Raw genomic sequence first — 15,796 nt, 5'->3', positions numbered from 1 at the left:
TTCACACTTAACTATTTTGTTACATTACAGCCTATACAGTCCACTGCTGGACATAGGCCTCCACAAGTTCGCGCCAAAAATGTGTGAACTCATGTGTGAACTATTTTGTTACGGGCAGATTATATTGAACATCAGTGCCAAAATGTATAAAAAGTATTGTTTTTTACTTACGAATCTTTCAGTTTATTATTACAAAAATCTGTATGTGTTGACTGTGTAAATATACTTTTCGGGCATCTATTAACGTACGCTGGGTTTCAATTGTATGAATAATTTAAAGTGATAGGATAAATTCCGCTGTAAGGGGAAGCGTGGTCTACAATTAGCCAAAACATGGCTAATTTTGTATTATAAATGGTGGTTAAATGTTACACTGATTCTTATAAATACAGAAGGGCTGGAACAAAACCACTGTTAGGAAACAAGGAGGTTATACTGAAGAAAAAGGTCATGCTATGAGGAAAGCAACGGTGCTGGTAAAAAAAAAGAATGTTAATGGTAACGAAAAAAAAAACGAAAGTAAAATTTTTATATAGACCACGACACTAGCACGATGCTAATTTTACAAATAAATAATCATTATTTAATAGTTAATATTATTATTTTTATTAAAGCGTTAGAACAAATTGCATATTTAGGCTTTAGTATCGATTCTGATGTCGCAGTAAATAGAAGAACGCCAGTTAAATAACACGTTTAGCTCATTAAGAATTTTAAGTACTTATTTACTAGTTACCGATTCAATATTATGAGATTGAGGATATGTTGCACCGATTGCCGATTAAAGTTTCGATTAGTTTTACCCTACCCATTCCAGTATCCAACCGACAAAATTTTATTTCAGTTTTCCGGTGACACAGGCCCTAGGAATAGGTAACTAATGTTGTGATTAGTATAGGTTACGTCAGGCTTCTTGCTTGAGTTCTATTCAAATTTACATGTTTATTAAAATGCAATTATAATTTTGCATATACTTATAAATTAATCGCTTGTATGTTTTTACGCGTTTAACTTCCGAATGTCGGAACAAGGTTTGTATATAAGAAAATATAAAAAAACTACATATTAAAAAAATAGGATTACAAAGTTTGCTGTCAGCTATTATTCACTTATACTTAATAAAATTAATGGTGATAACGATATGTAATCGTGTGTTATTATTGAATTGTTGAATATTACTGATAAAATAGAAATACGTACTATATATAGCGACGATAAATATTTAAGACTCAGACCCAATTATATATTACATAAACGGTCGTCTTAATATGTGGTTTGGCGTGGCAATAAGTATTTTGTTGTTTGGCAATGTTTTGACTAAGGAAACTGAACCACGAGTGGTAGTCACAGCACAGGGTCCCGTGCGAGGGTATAGGGATCCCAATGAAGATATTTTTGTATTCTATGGTATTCCATACGCCACAGCGCCTACTGGTACCCAAAGATTCAAGGTGATGTAGTGTATTTTTACATTCTTGAATTGCTCACTTTTCTTTATCGTTATTAAATTACGTATAGTATCAACAATCTATCTGCTGTCAACTCGTTATGGCGTACATGTTTTGATTGTAAAAAAGATTTAGTTGAAATTAAAATGTATTAAATTATATCATATACTAACATCCCGCCTGGCTTCACACGGGTATTTAACAAAAATTTCGAAAAAAATATTTTCTATTTTTTTTTGAAAATATAATATAGCCCATGTCGTCCGCGGATAGTGTAGCTTCCCAACAGTGAAAGAATTTTTCAAATCAGTTCAGTAGTTTCGGAGCCTATTCAATGTAAACAAATTATCAATCCTTTTTGTAATATTAGCATTGATATTTTGACAAATTAAACTCTATTATCCTTTTCTACTAACCTTAAAAAGATAACGCACAGAATTAAAATTCATGTTCAAATTACTTGTGAGATGAGAGATAAAATCAGAACTTTTTACGTTTTCTTTTACAAACAATATCTGCGTTGTATAGTATTTTTAATTTATGTGACTTAAGCTAATTTAACTGACTAAAACTAACTAATTTTGAACTTAAATTATTTGAAACATATATAAATAAAATAATAATTAAAAAAAAAAAACAAAAAACCCGCCTGCGTGAAGAACAACTATTGTGCCCTTCAATTTGATGCCCATATTGTAGTATTCGAGAAAAAAAAATTTTTTTTCATTAACTACAATGGCTTCGCGCAGCCGCCATGTTTGATTTTTTTTAATGTCACCTATCTAAAAACACTTGGGCAGCTAAGACAAACCTAACGATACTTCAATTATGTAAATCCGTTCAGTGGTTCTGGAAATATGAGGTAGTAAAGAATATTACATACATACAAGATACGCGCGAAAAACATAACCCTTCCTTGGCAGTCGGGTAAAAATACCTAATAATGCTTAAGGACGGCTAAAGACGCATTTTTACTAGGATATAATTTAATAATAGGAACTGCTTAACAATTTAATAATGTATGATATAGACAAAACAGTAGTTATTTAAACCAATTTAACTTTTTATGTTTTATTAAATAATGCTTTTAGGAATGAGTTAACACTATAATAAGTACTGATAGTGCTTTTAGTACAAATAAACCACCATTAAATATAAAATATAAACAAGTACCTACATGTACTAATGTGCTAAATTACAGATCTTGTTATTTGTTCTAATTTTAGGTGTGATACCACAATTAGAAATAGGGACACACTATTTTAAAATAGTTTAACTAAAATGGAATCACTTTTGAATTTTAGGCGCCGTTGCCACCACCAAAATGGTCAGATCTATTAGACGCTGTCGATCAAGACATAATATGTCCGCAAATTGCTGCGTACGACTTTATACCTAAAACAAAAACTATGCAAGAAGATTGTCTCATTGCTAATGTTTATGTGCCAGAAACTAGTAAAAAAAATCTCCCAGTCGTTGTATACGTACATGGCGGTGGCTTTATGATTGGACATGGAAATATGCTTACCCCTAAAAAGCTGGTTAATAGCAAAAAAATAATTGCTGTAACTTTTAATTATAGACTTGGAGCTCATGGCTTTCTCTGCCTGGGTACTGAAGATATACCTGGTAATTCAGGAATGAAAGATCAAGTGGCATTACTACGTTGGGTCAAACAGAATATTGAGAGTTTTGGTGGTAATCCTCACGATGTCACTATTTCCGGACAGAGTGCAGGGGCTGCTTCCGTGGCTCTTTTGATGATTTCAAAGATGGCGAAAGGTTTATTTAATAAAGTGATACCCGAAAGTGGTGATTCACTTTCTCCATTTAGTGTTCAAGTAAACCCCATTCATAATGCAAAAGAATACGCAAAATTATTGGGCTTCGTTGATTCTAGTGATATATCTGATTTAGAAACTTTTTATAAAAATGCTTCTTATGAATTCATACAATCGGGAAATGTTTTATATAGAACTGATAACGTTTTCCTCCTTGCACCGTGTGTAGAGCGTGACATCGGAGAAGAAAGATTCTTTGAGGAGGACCCTCTTAGTATATTGGAAAGGGGTGATTTTGAAAATCTACCTATTTTGCTTGGATTTGACAACATGGAGGGACTAATGCGCATTGATATATTCGATCAGTGGAAGGATAAAATGAATACTAACTTTAAAGAATTTATTCCACCTGATTTAGAATTTTCAAACGATGAAGAAATGTATGATATAGCTAAAACAATTAAAAAAATGTATTTTAACGACGAACCAGTAACTAATGACAGCATATTAAGTTATATCAATTATTTTACTGACACAATGTTTGCATGTCCAGCACTACGAACGATTAAATATTTGCTTAAGGCAGGCAACAACCACGTTTATTTGTACGAGTATAGTTCGCGTCATGTAAAAAGAACGCTGGCCTTGAAGCTGCGCAGAAGCGATTTATCGGTCTATTTGGTGGTACGGGGTAGGGGGACGGGAGTGTTTATCACTTGTCGCATGCTTGCCGGTGTGCTATTGGTTGACTGCGGTTGACAGTTCGACGTCGACTCAAATTATTATCGCGCACAAAAGTTTTAAATTACAAAATTCTCCATTTACTATTTATTTCACTAAAAAACAATTATCAATTTATCATTTTAAACACATAAAAACTATTAAGATACGAATATCGAGAGTACAGATAATTATTATTTTTGAATACGACATTTCAATAACTAAAAAATTTGTTATTGCTTTTGTTTAAAAAAAAAAATTGTGATTTTGTAAAGTGATAATTATTATACTTATTTAGTCCGAATTATTCGCACTTGTATTTCTAGTATTTTTTAATGTACCTACCAATAACCATTATACGAAGCCGCGAGTGAAAGCCTAATTAAAAAATAAAACAGTAGTACTTGTGCGCGAGTATACCCATGCGCAAACGCACCCCCTCCAGTTTCTTTCAGCGTTCTTTTTACATGACGCGAACTATACTCATACATCGACGAGAGTGTGCCGATGATACCTCACACGAAAGTGCGGGGTGCAAATCACTGTGCACAGTCCGCAACGCTTTTTGATGGAATTAATATAACTCATTTAGATGAAAGCGACATATCACGCAGCTTGAGAAATTGGAAGAAAACGATGAGAGGAATTTGGCTGAACTTTATCACAACAGGGTGAGACTTTATATTTAAAAAAAATCTTGTATGTTAAACAAAGAAATGTAATCAAACTCTTAAATTACTTAATAATAGTGGTTAATTCTACGAAAGATGAATGATTATATATTTCTGTGTATATCTGAACATATCAAATATGCTTCATAGTCCAAACTTTCAGCAAAAACTAAAAATATTTAGTTTTAAAAATATGTAACAGTACCATAAATATTGTTGAAAAAATCTATTATCTTACATGAAGTTATCATCATCATCATCATTTCAGCCTATTACAGTCCACTGCTGGACATAGGCCTCCACAAGTTCGCGCCAAAAATGGAGTGAACTCATGTGTTTTGCCCATAGTCACCACGCAGGGCAGGCGGGTTGGTGACCGCTGGGAGGCTGGAGGGCTGGCTTTGTCGCACCGAAGACGCTGCTGCCCGTCTTCAGCCTGCGTATTTCAAAGCCAGCAGTTGGATGGTTATCCTGCCATCGATCAGCTTTTTAAGTTCCAAGTCAGCTCAGCTTATTGCAGTCCACTGCTGGACATAGGTCTCCCCAAGTTCGCGCCAAACATCCCGGTTTTCCGCAATCCTCATCCAGCCTACACCGGCAATCTTACGTAGATCGTCGTTCCAGCGGGCCGCAGGACGTCCCACACTGCGTTGGCCAAGACGCGGTCTCCACTCCAGGACCCGTCTGCTCCAACGATCATTAGTCCTGCGGCACAAATGGCCAGCCCACTGCCACTTAAAATTGCTAATTCTGTGGGCTATGTCGGTTACTTTCGTTCTCTTGAGGATAGTCTCATGTCTAATTGTATCTTTGAGAAAGACCCCCAAGCATAGCCCGTTCCATTGCACGTTGAGCGACTTTAAACTTGTGGACCAGTCCCTTCGTCACTGTCCACCTCTCGGCTCCGTATGTTAATACAGGCAGCACGCATTGCTCGAAGACTTTTGTTTTCAAGCATTGCGGAATCTTCGAAGTGAAGACTTGACGAAGTCTGTCAAACGTTGCCCAGCCCAATCGAACTCTGGCCTGAGGCTTTAAGGAGCTCAATGGTAAACCGCCATCCTCCGGGGCCCTTCTGTTTTTAAGCTGCCCGAGCGCTGCACTAATCTCATCCTCTTCGAAGTCCGGGATACACTCTGAATAATGGCGTAACAATGGTGCCCGTGGATCTTGGGTGTCCCAAGTCGCAGGCTTATGTGCGCTCGATGAGTACAGCTGTCCATAAAAATTCTCAACCTCTTCTCGGATCTGAGGGCGAGAGCAGACGGTTCTGTCATTCGCTGTTTTGAGCTTCGCAAGAAGGCTTCTCCCCAATGGTCTTTGGAAAACTTTGGACCCCCCTATTCTCCTCAATCAGAGTAGCAATCTCTTTCGTATTTGGGCAGTGGAGGTCTCGGCGTACAAGTTTCCGTATCCTCTTGGAAAGAGCCCTCTGGCGAAGCAGCGGGCAGCTCGCGCCTCTGACGCATCAAATCTAAGGTTTCGGGAGAAAGTTTGGTCTGCTTCGTTGACTTTGGTGGTGGAAAGTATCTGCGACCCAGTGTACACACCGTCTTCACCACGTTGTCGGTTATCTCGTCCACGTCACCAGTAGTTTCCAGCGAATCGAATCGGTTTTGGAGTACCAATTGGAACTGCTCGGAGCCACATAGTATTTGGGACAGCGTAGGTCGGGGAGTAGATTTCATTAAGCGGGCCCGCTCTTTTCGGGAGCATATGTTCAGAGAGCCCTGTAATAGCCGGTGGTCGCTGCCGTTGTTAAACTCGTTAACCACTGAGACATCTCTGAATATATGCCTTTTATCCGCTATGATGAAATCTATCTCGTTCCTCGCCACAGTATCGGGGTTTTGCCATGTCCATCTTCTTTAAAATTTTCTTCTCAAAAATGAGTTCATCAAGAAAAGCTCCTCAGATTCGAGGAAGTTGACAAGCACCTGCCCCCTACGATTCCTGGTGCCCCAATCCGTGTGGTCCGATTCTCGATTCGTCGCGGTCTTGTACTCCTATTTTAGCGTTGAAGTCTCCCAACGCTGTAGAAAGTCGAAGTAGTGCCATTTATGGCCCTTGTAATGTCTTCATACAAGGCTTCGACTTCATCGTCAGAATGTGCCAAGGTCGGCGCATATACCTGTATCACTTTCAGGGAGTATCTGTCAGTGAGTTTAAGAACAAGGTACGCTGTCCCGGGTCGACTCACTGCTGACTTCCACAACGTTGCTAGTGAGAGTCTTGTGGACCAGAAAACCGACGCCAAGTTAAAGTTAAGTTAAGTTAGTTAAGTTCCAAGGCGGTAGTGGAACTGTGTTATCCCTTAGTCGCCTCTTATGACACTCACGAAGTAATATAATTTGGGAATGTGTTTTTCAGGAAACCAGAGTATTATGATATTCCGAAATGGCTACCAGTTAGAGATTATGGTTCACCGTACATGGCACTCAAAGAAGGATCTGAGCTTAAAGAGTCTTTGCTTAAAGATCGTTGTCTTTTCTGGGAAGAAATTTATAAAAAGTATTATAAAAGGCCTGTTCCGCCTTCACGGACAACGCATAATAGAGTTGATTTATAAAAACTCGTGGTCGCCCGGTCGTCAAAATTCGACCATAATTAATTTAAATTATAAGTTTAATCATTATTAAGGTTCTGTTGTCAAAGACTTCTATGATAATAAACTTAAATACTTCTATGATAATAAACATAATTGTGTTTGCTCGCAAACGAAAAAAAAACCGACTTCAATTACATCGAAGAGTAATACAACGTAGATCGACGAAAAAATAGTAATACTTTGTTCGTATTCCATATAACGCGACATTATAAAATTGTAGAATTATATAATGTTCTACTGTTATTTCTAACATTTTGTTAGCGATTGTAGGCAGAAATTTCATAAAAGGCCCGTCGTCGATTCGCGCGAAGCGCTGACATCGCTTATTACGGCGGGTTTTTTAGTTGAAGCGGATTTATATTGAATTACGGTTTATGTCTTTTTTATTAAAAATATGTAATGTTCATGTTTTCACACAGCTCCGATGCACGACTGGAGTTTACCCCTTCAGATCAACTGTCTAAATAGGCACAAAAAGGCTTACTAGTCTAAGAAATATATTATTACTATATCAAATTGTAAATAAATGAATGCAATAACGCCACCTATCGGAACCTAATTGCGTTATTAGAAAACGTCTGAACGCCATCTCTAACAAGGTCATTCGTTCAGTAGATTTTACTGTTCAATTTTTTCATTCCGGGGCCTTAAATGAAAATCGATTCTTAAGGAGAAAACTCCAAAAACAGTCAAGTAAATACGCCATATCAGATATAGCTCAAAAAGTTCGAGTCAAATCTCAATTATATTTAAATGGGACCACATGACAAGCACCACCTATCGATTAAAAAAAGAATCATCGATATCGGTCCACCCAGTAAAATAGTATTGAGGTTAATATAACGTTGGTCGACGTAAAATAGCCAAGTAAATACCCAGTATTAGCGATAACTCAAAAATTAAAAGCTCAAATATATTTATAACGAATAAACTGCTACTCTCTACTCTAGTGGAATATTGTAATTTGATCGATAGTGAACGAAGTAATTTCATTACATTTTGATAGATGGCGTTGTGGCAAAGTATTGAACATGACCACAGTCGTCTTAACATCGTCATGTAAATACGTGTCATCAAAGATTACTCAAAAATTGCTCATTATATCTCAATCATATTTAAAACGGACGACATGACAAGTATTAGCTTTTGATTTATACAAAAAAGATCAAAATCAGTGCACCCAATAAAAAGATATAACGTATAATACAACGTAGGGTGACGAAAAAACCGTCAAGTAAATACGCAATATTAGATATAACTCACAAATTACGAATCAAATCTCAATTAAATTTGAATGGGACCACGTGACGAATAGTAGCTTTTAATTTATATAAGAAACGTCAAAATCAGTGCACCCAGTAAAAAGTTATGAGGTATAATACAACGTAAGGTGACGAAAATAATGTCAAGTAAATACGCGTTATCAAAGATTAATCAAAAAGTAGTTATCAGATCTCGATAAAATTTATATGTGACCACATGATAAACATCAGCTTTCGATTAAAGTAAAAATTATCAAAATCAATACACCCAGTAAAAAGTTATTGCGGATTTTCAAGAGTTTCTCTCGATTTCTCTGGGATCCCATCATCAGATCCTGGTTTCCTTATCATGGTACCAAACTAGGGATATCCCCTTTCCAACAAAAAAAGAATTATCAAAATCGGTACACCCAGTAGAAAGTTATGTGGTATAATACAACGTAGGTCGACGAAAAAAGCGTCAAGTAAAAACGCATTATTAGATATAATTCGAAAAGTAGTTGTTAGATCTCAAATAAATTTAAATGGGACCAATCGGCACACACCACCTTTCGATTAAAACAAAATTTGTCGAAATCGGTCTTCCTGGTCAAAAGTTCTGATGTAACATACATAAAAAAAAAAAAAAAAAAAAAAAAAAAAAAAAAAAAAAAAAAAAAAAAAAAAAAATACAGTCGAATTGAGAACCTCCTCCTTTTTTGGAAGTCGGTTAAAAAGAGTATATAATATGCGTGTGTTTGTCAAATACATGGTGTAGTGTTTTTATTATTGATTTAATGTATTTTGTATGTATAATTAAAAAAAATATTAGTATTGCACTGCTTCTCTATATAAACTATAAGTGTGCAAAATTTCATACTCCTTCGCCCGCGCAATTTTCGTAAAAAGGGGTACACAGTGTTTGCTTCACGTATTAATATATAGATAATATAGAAGATATATCGTACGTAATATGTGACAAATAATGACAATAAACGAAAGTTTTAACATGTTTAAGCTTTTAAGGATTTCATTTTCTGTTAATATTTAAGTATCATGCCTAGAAGAGAGTACTTTGTAGTTTTTAATTTTATATTTTGTAATGTGAAGTATAAGATATATTGATATATCACTGCTATTTCCTTAGAAAATAAGAGAGCGTGGATTTAGTATCAGGCACTTTTGGTGCTTACATTTTTATCTGACAGAAAAATTCAAAGGTTGCACACCGTGCAGCATTATAGATATAAGCAAAAAATTGATTAGTTATAATCTACTTATTTGACGGTAATTATTCAACACTTATCAAAGACGAATTAAATCATGCTATCGTTATAAAATAAATTAATCAGTCTTCATTTTTAATTGTACGAGTAGCAACTGTCTTGTGTCGTGATGTATCGGCTTGTAATATTTTTGTTTCTGATACTTTCAGTTGTTTGTGATGAACCAAAATCGCGAACTGTTCACTTAAGCCAGGGTATCGTGCATGGATATAAAGATTCTGACGAAGATATATTTGCATTTTACAGCATTCCATACGCTACAGCGCCGACTGGTCACGAAAAATTTAAGGTACTTTTAAGATAAATTAAAAAAATACCCATGGATATTATTTTTAGGCTGGTTCGTGTGTATTGAAAAAACTAACGAATGAAATAAGTTCTAGATCTTAGGTAGTAATAAGGTTTTTTTCAACTATAAGAGATATCAATAGATATATAAAGATGTTTGTCATAGTCCAGCCATTTATGTTTGTGTATTGCGTGGGTTTCTGGACACAGGTGAAAATCCTACTTTGTTTAGTTTCTGTTATTAGTAATTCAAGGTATGGCCCCGATATTATGTTTATTATTCTACCTTTTATATAATGCTTCATCGTTATCTTTAAAAAAATAATTTTATCGAACTGATATAACTCTACACTGAGTGACAGATAGCGCAAATACACATCGATGAATCTAGAAATATATCAATTACTAGCTGAGCCCGCGACTTCATCCGCGTGGAATTTAACGAAAAAGTTATTTATCCCCTAAACACCCAGACCACGGCAAACACCTGTATGGCCAATACAAATGTTTGTCACGTGCAGGGATCGAACCCGCTACCGCCAGCGCAACAGGTACAATCCATGGCTATGACAGACAGACAGACATACAAAATAAAAATAAGTTATTTTGGTATATGTACCGTGTTGTAGCATATATTTTTAATAGCACAGTTATGGTTTAGCGTTGCTATTTACTTTTTCTAGGCGACTGATTTAATTTTTTGGAATACCCTCGTACCGTATTACGTTGCGGTTCACCTTAGGGGGTAGTTGTGTCGCGACGCGCTGGGTTTGCTGTATATAAGCCTCAGGGCGAGTGTTTGCGGCCCCTTTTTTTTTGGATTGGATTCTCTCGCCGTCTTGGGATCTGGGTGCGATTTGTTGTGGGTGAGTCATTGTAGTTTCATGGTATAAGCTTTGCTTAAGTGTAAGTTGATTTTTGTGAGTTGTTGAAAAAGAAGATTAAGATTCTGTAGGATTTTTTTTTTACTCTCTCTCTTGTTGTCTCGTGTTAGGAATTGTGGGTGACTCTCTAACCCAACAAACAATTTTCTAACACGTAGCAGTGTATACATCCACATGCATTTAGTAAAAAGCGGTTATTTTGTTATTAGAAACCAGACAATTTTATTTATTTTTTCCCGCGGCTTCGCTCACATAAAAATTGATCATATTTACCAAAAGGTACTACGGTAGTATCTAAGTTTTACATTCCAATAATTTAAGATCTCTCTATATACCAAATAATTATATGGTTCGACTTTCGTGCGCTGGAGACAGTTGTGCAAAAACATTCTTTCTTAGGTCTACTCCATAATTTTTTTTTCGAATTTTGTAATGTGACCTAATTTCCTATTTTGTCATCCAGAATTTAAATAACAGTTATTTATTTGATGTGCAACCAAAAGCCTAAAAATAGCATTTCATGCTTCTTTCTAACTGTGATATGTTGAGGCGATCCAGTTCCATTATCACTGAACTCTATTTATTTCAATATTTATTTTTAATCAGTACCTGACCGGGTCTAACAATCACGATAAATATTGATAGCTTCAAAAGCAGTCCTAAAACAAGGATTTATGCAAAAATATGATGAACTCCATTCAAAATGTCAATTATATAATCAATTCAGTCAATTATATAATGCTAAAATTAGTAAAAAACATATGAATACCACTTGTTTCTAAAAATAGGTCATCCTTAACCTAGTCATCTAATCATCATCATCATATATATATTAATACGCTAAGGTTAAGCTTGCCTCCCTTTTTAGAAAAATTCTCACACTTACTCAACATAAATTATATATCATTTTATAGATATTTGCTTGCTGTACCGGCATCCATAACTAAAAAAATTATTATTGCTTTTGTTTTTGTAAATTAATTAATTATTAAAATTATATGATACATGACAGCTTTGATTTTGAAACAATGTCAACATGATAGACGGTTAGTAAATTTTTTGTTCAATTGCAGGCTTTTTTCCCTGAAATAAATGCGGGTGAAACCGCGTGGCTTAGCTAGTAGAACTTAATTAAACAACTACGAAAACAGTTTTGAGTAAATATATAGACGACAATAATTGTCAGTTTCAGAACGTAAATAGAAAGTCAATATGAATTATTATTACGAACCATATTAGTACTACTAATAAAACAGTCAACGAAATCCCTCTCCGTCTAAATTTTTTTGAAGATACAGAATATACTATTGGCTATATATACTAAGAGACTAGAATATACTAAGAGAAATCTCTTTAATATAGATTTATGACGTTTAGCTACAATTTAAATTTCTCAACTCTATGCCTTCAGATCATCTTTAAAAAAATAAATTACCACAAACGTTTTTTTAAGGCATGTATCACAAATTTGTTTAGCTCGATTTAAACTAATTTGTGATATTAAGGACGTAAGGAACGTATTTTTGACTGAAATGTTTAACTCGATCTAAACAAATCTGCAGTCGTATGCAATCTTTTCTTGCTCTTACTTGCTCGGTTTTATCTTAATGTTTAGCAAAATGAATTTTGTTTTCATTCCAGGCCCCTCTACCATCACCAGTTTGGTCTGAACCATTTGAAGCAGTGGAAAATAACATCATATGCCCACAAGTAGATTACATGAAATCATTTGTACCAAAAACTTTAAATATACAAGAAGATTGCCTTATTGCAAATATTTTTGTGCCAAATACCAATGAAAAAAACCTCCCAGTAGTCGTATATGTCCACGGCGGAGCTTATCTTATGGGGTGGGGAAACCTATTTACACCTAAAAAATTAGTCAATAGTAAAAAAGTAATTGTTGTTACCTTTAACTATCGGTTAGGCGCGCATGGATTCCTTTGCCTAGGTACAAAAGATGTACCTGGTAATGCTGGTATGAAGGATCAAGTGGAATTATTACGATGGGTTAAGAAAAATATCGCAAAATTTGGCGGTGATCCCGATGAAGTTACAATAGCGGGATTTAGTGCTGGCTCGTCCTCAGTAGATCTTTTAATGATTTCAAAAATGGCGCAAGGCTTATTTAAAAGAGTTATCCCTGAGAGTGGTGCCAATACTGCGTCATTTAGTGTGCAACGTGATCCAATTGAAAATGCTAAAAAATTCGCGAAAATGTTAAACTTTAATGATGTAGAAGATTTCTTTGCTTTAGAAAGTTTTTACAAAACTGTCTCTTATGATGAGTTAGTGGCACCAAATCTCATGAGCAGAACGGATTCTACGTTTTTTTTCTCTCCATGTGTGGAACGTGATGTAGGAGAAGAAATGTTTCTAGATGATGATCCAGTTAATATATTAAAATCTGGTAATTATAAAAAAATGCCCATGCTATACGGGTTCACTGAAATGGAAGGTTTGTTTCGGTTGCCTCTTTTCGAGGTTTGGAAGGATCAGATGAAAGAAAAATTTTCAACTTTTCTGCCAGCAGATTTGCAGTTTAAAGATGAAAATGAAAAAGAAGAAGTAGCAAAGGAAATTCAAAATTTTTATTTTGGTAGTAATTTGGAGATAAACAAAACCGTTTTAGCTTATATTGACTATTTTACTGATACTATATTCGCATATCCTACACTCAGATCAGTAAAGCTACAAGTTGAAAATGGAAATAATGAAATATATTTGTATGAGTATTCGTTTGCAAGTGACGACAATCCTGTCATACCATACACTAATAGTGTTCGTGGTGCAGATCATTGTGCCCAAACAATGGCCGTTCTTGATGTGCATGAGATCGGAAGAGAGACTGCAAAAAGTGAGGAATCTATATCGGCAGATTATAAGCAGATGAAAGCTACCATGAGAGAAATTTGGTTAAATTTTATGACTACAGGGTAAGTAAAAATAACAAGAAATTTTATTTTTAAATTTCGTATAACATTGAATGAAATTTATGCAAAGGTAAAAAAATACACGCGTTCTAATTTAAAATCGACATTCAAGTGTATGATAACAAAAAAAAAAAAAACGATAAAAATTATATTTACAACGTTATGATTACATACATATTTAAAAATTTTATATTGTGAAAACATCTTAAACACCTAGAAACTAAAATTATGATATAAATTGATTTTTCGTTTTATATTTTTTCAGAAAACCCTTGAATGCCAATTCTAAGCTTACATGGCCACCAGTAGGATCGGATTGGTCACCACATATGTCTATTAACAAGGTCTTAGAATTGAGAGGATCTTTGTTGAAGGAAAGGGCTCAATTCTGGGAAGGAATTTACGATAAATACTATCGTCCTCCAATAGCACCGTCTTCTCCTCCACCGCAAAAAACTGAGCTTTAAAGATGTAATTTCGGTTAGGTACAATTTTTGTTTTAAAATAAAAACGTTCAGTATTTAGAAGTCTAATGTAGTAAGGAGTAACTTAGGCTATTTTTATTTTATAAATTTTTTAATTTTATAACTCTGCGAACTGAAAAATAACTTTTATTTTAAATTCCACGCAAACGAAGTCGCGGGCACAGCTAGTTCATTAATATATGTAGTTGTCGGACACTTAAGTATTCTTTTGTCCTAAGATCTGCTCCTTTTTACAAGCAAAGAAAGTAAAATAAAGGAAATCTTCGTACGGAGTTGCAAGTAAAAGCTATTCTTCTAAACAAAAAAAAACAATTGATTCCTGTGTTTGTAGTATTTATTATAAACTAATAAAGGAAAGAAAACAAAAGTTGAAAAAAAATCTACATTTTTTATAGGTAAATTCACGAATTTAGAGATAGTAATAGATAATTAGATGAGGAAAACTAATTTCTTGACTAAATTTTAAACGTTATATTTTGCATACATAAACAATAGTACCTAGTATAGTAGTAGTAGTAGTAAAGAATTTAGCCACCCCCTCTCTTCCCGTGGGTGTCGTAAGAGGCGACTAAGGAATAACAAGGTTCCACAACCATCTTGGAACTTAAGAAGCCGACCGACGGCGGGATAACCATCCAACTGCTGGCTTTGAAATACACAGGCCGAAGACGGGCAGCAGTGTCTTTGGTGCGACAAAGCCAGTACTGCGGTCACCAACCCGCCTGCCCAGCGTGGTGACTATGGGCAAAACACATGAGTTCACGTTATTTTTGACGTAAACTTGTGGAGGCCTATGTCCAGCAGTGGACTGTATAGGCTGTAATGATGATGATGAAACAATAGTACCTGGGTGACCCAGCTCAGCTCGGTATTTTTAGTAAATCGTGAAGGATTAGTAGTAGAAGAGAGAGTTAAAATGATTCGCTGCCGGTTTGGGTGAAGTCTTTTTAACCGACTTCAAAAAAGAAGGAGGTTACTCAATTTGGTTGAAGGAAGCTCAATATATATATATATATATATATATATATATATATCCCCCCACCTTCGGTGCAACAAAGTCACAATTCAGGACACTTTTTTTTGTTATGTCTTTTATTAGGACTTTTTGATAATTTAATATAAGATTTTTAAACTATAGCAAAGAAAGTAAACTATTATTTTTATAAAGATTTCAAACCTACTATAAATAGTAATCCAGAAATGAGGAAATAAAAGCAAAAAAAAAAAAAAAATAAAGTCCTCTCCTGTAAAATTAAGAAATGAGCTGTTTTGACTTTGTTGCACCGAAGGCGCGATATATATATATCACTACATAGTATAAAACAAAGTCGCTTTATCTGTCCCTATGTCCCTATGTATGCTTAAATCTTTGAAACTACGCAACGGATTTTGATGTGTTTTTTTTTAATAGATAGAGTGATTGAAGAGGAAGGTATCCATTAAATAGTGGA

At 34.9% G+C, this 15,796-nt stretch overlaps 2 protein-coding genes across 2 annotated transcripts; both read left to right on the top strand.

The window, feature by feature from the left end:
* Positions 1–1,268: 1,268 nt before the first annotated feature.
* On the top strand, positions 1,269–7,189 carry LOC123659161 (cholinesterase 1-like). The gene is made up of 4 exons (XM_045594421.1): positions 1,269–1,451; positions 2,753–3,840; positions 4,429–4,620; positions 6,991–7,189. Exons 1-4 carry the CDS (start codon positions 1,269–1,271, stop codon positions 7,187–7,189), a joined length of 1,662 nt encoding a protein of 553 aa, XP_045450377.1.
* Positions 7,190–9,864: 2,675 nt separating this feature from the next.
* Positions 9,865–14,377, top strand: LOC123659153 (cholinesterase 1-like). Its single transcript, XM_045594409.1, has 3 exons — positions 9,865–10,044; positions 12,569–13,863; positions 14,126–14,377. The coding sequence occupies exons 1-3, from the start codon at positions 9,865–9,867 to the stop codon at positions 14,325–14,327; spliced, it is 1,677 nt and encodes a 558-aa protein (XP_045450365.1). The 3' UTR covers positions 14,328–14,377.
* The last annotated feature ends 1,419 nt before the right edge of the window (positions 14,378–15,796 follow it).

Source organism: Melitaea cinxia, chromosome 2 (genome assembly GCF_905220565.1).
Source record: "Melitaea cinxia chromosome 2, ilMelCinx1.1, whole genome shotgun sequence".
NCBI lineage: Eukaryota > Metazoa > Arthropoda > Insecta > Lepidoptera > Nymphalidae > Melitaea > Melitaea cinxia.
This window is presented reverse-complemented; position numbering and strand designations above follow the sequence as displayed.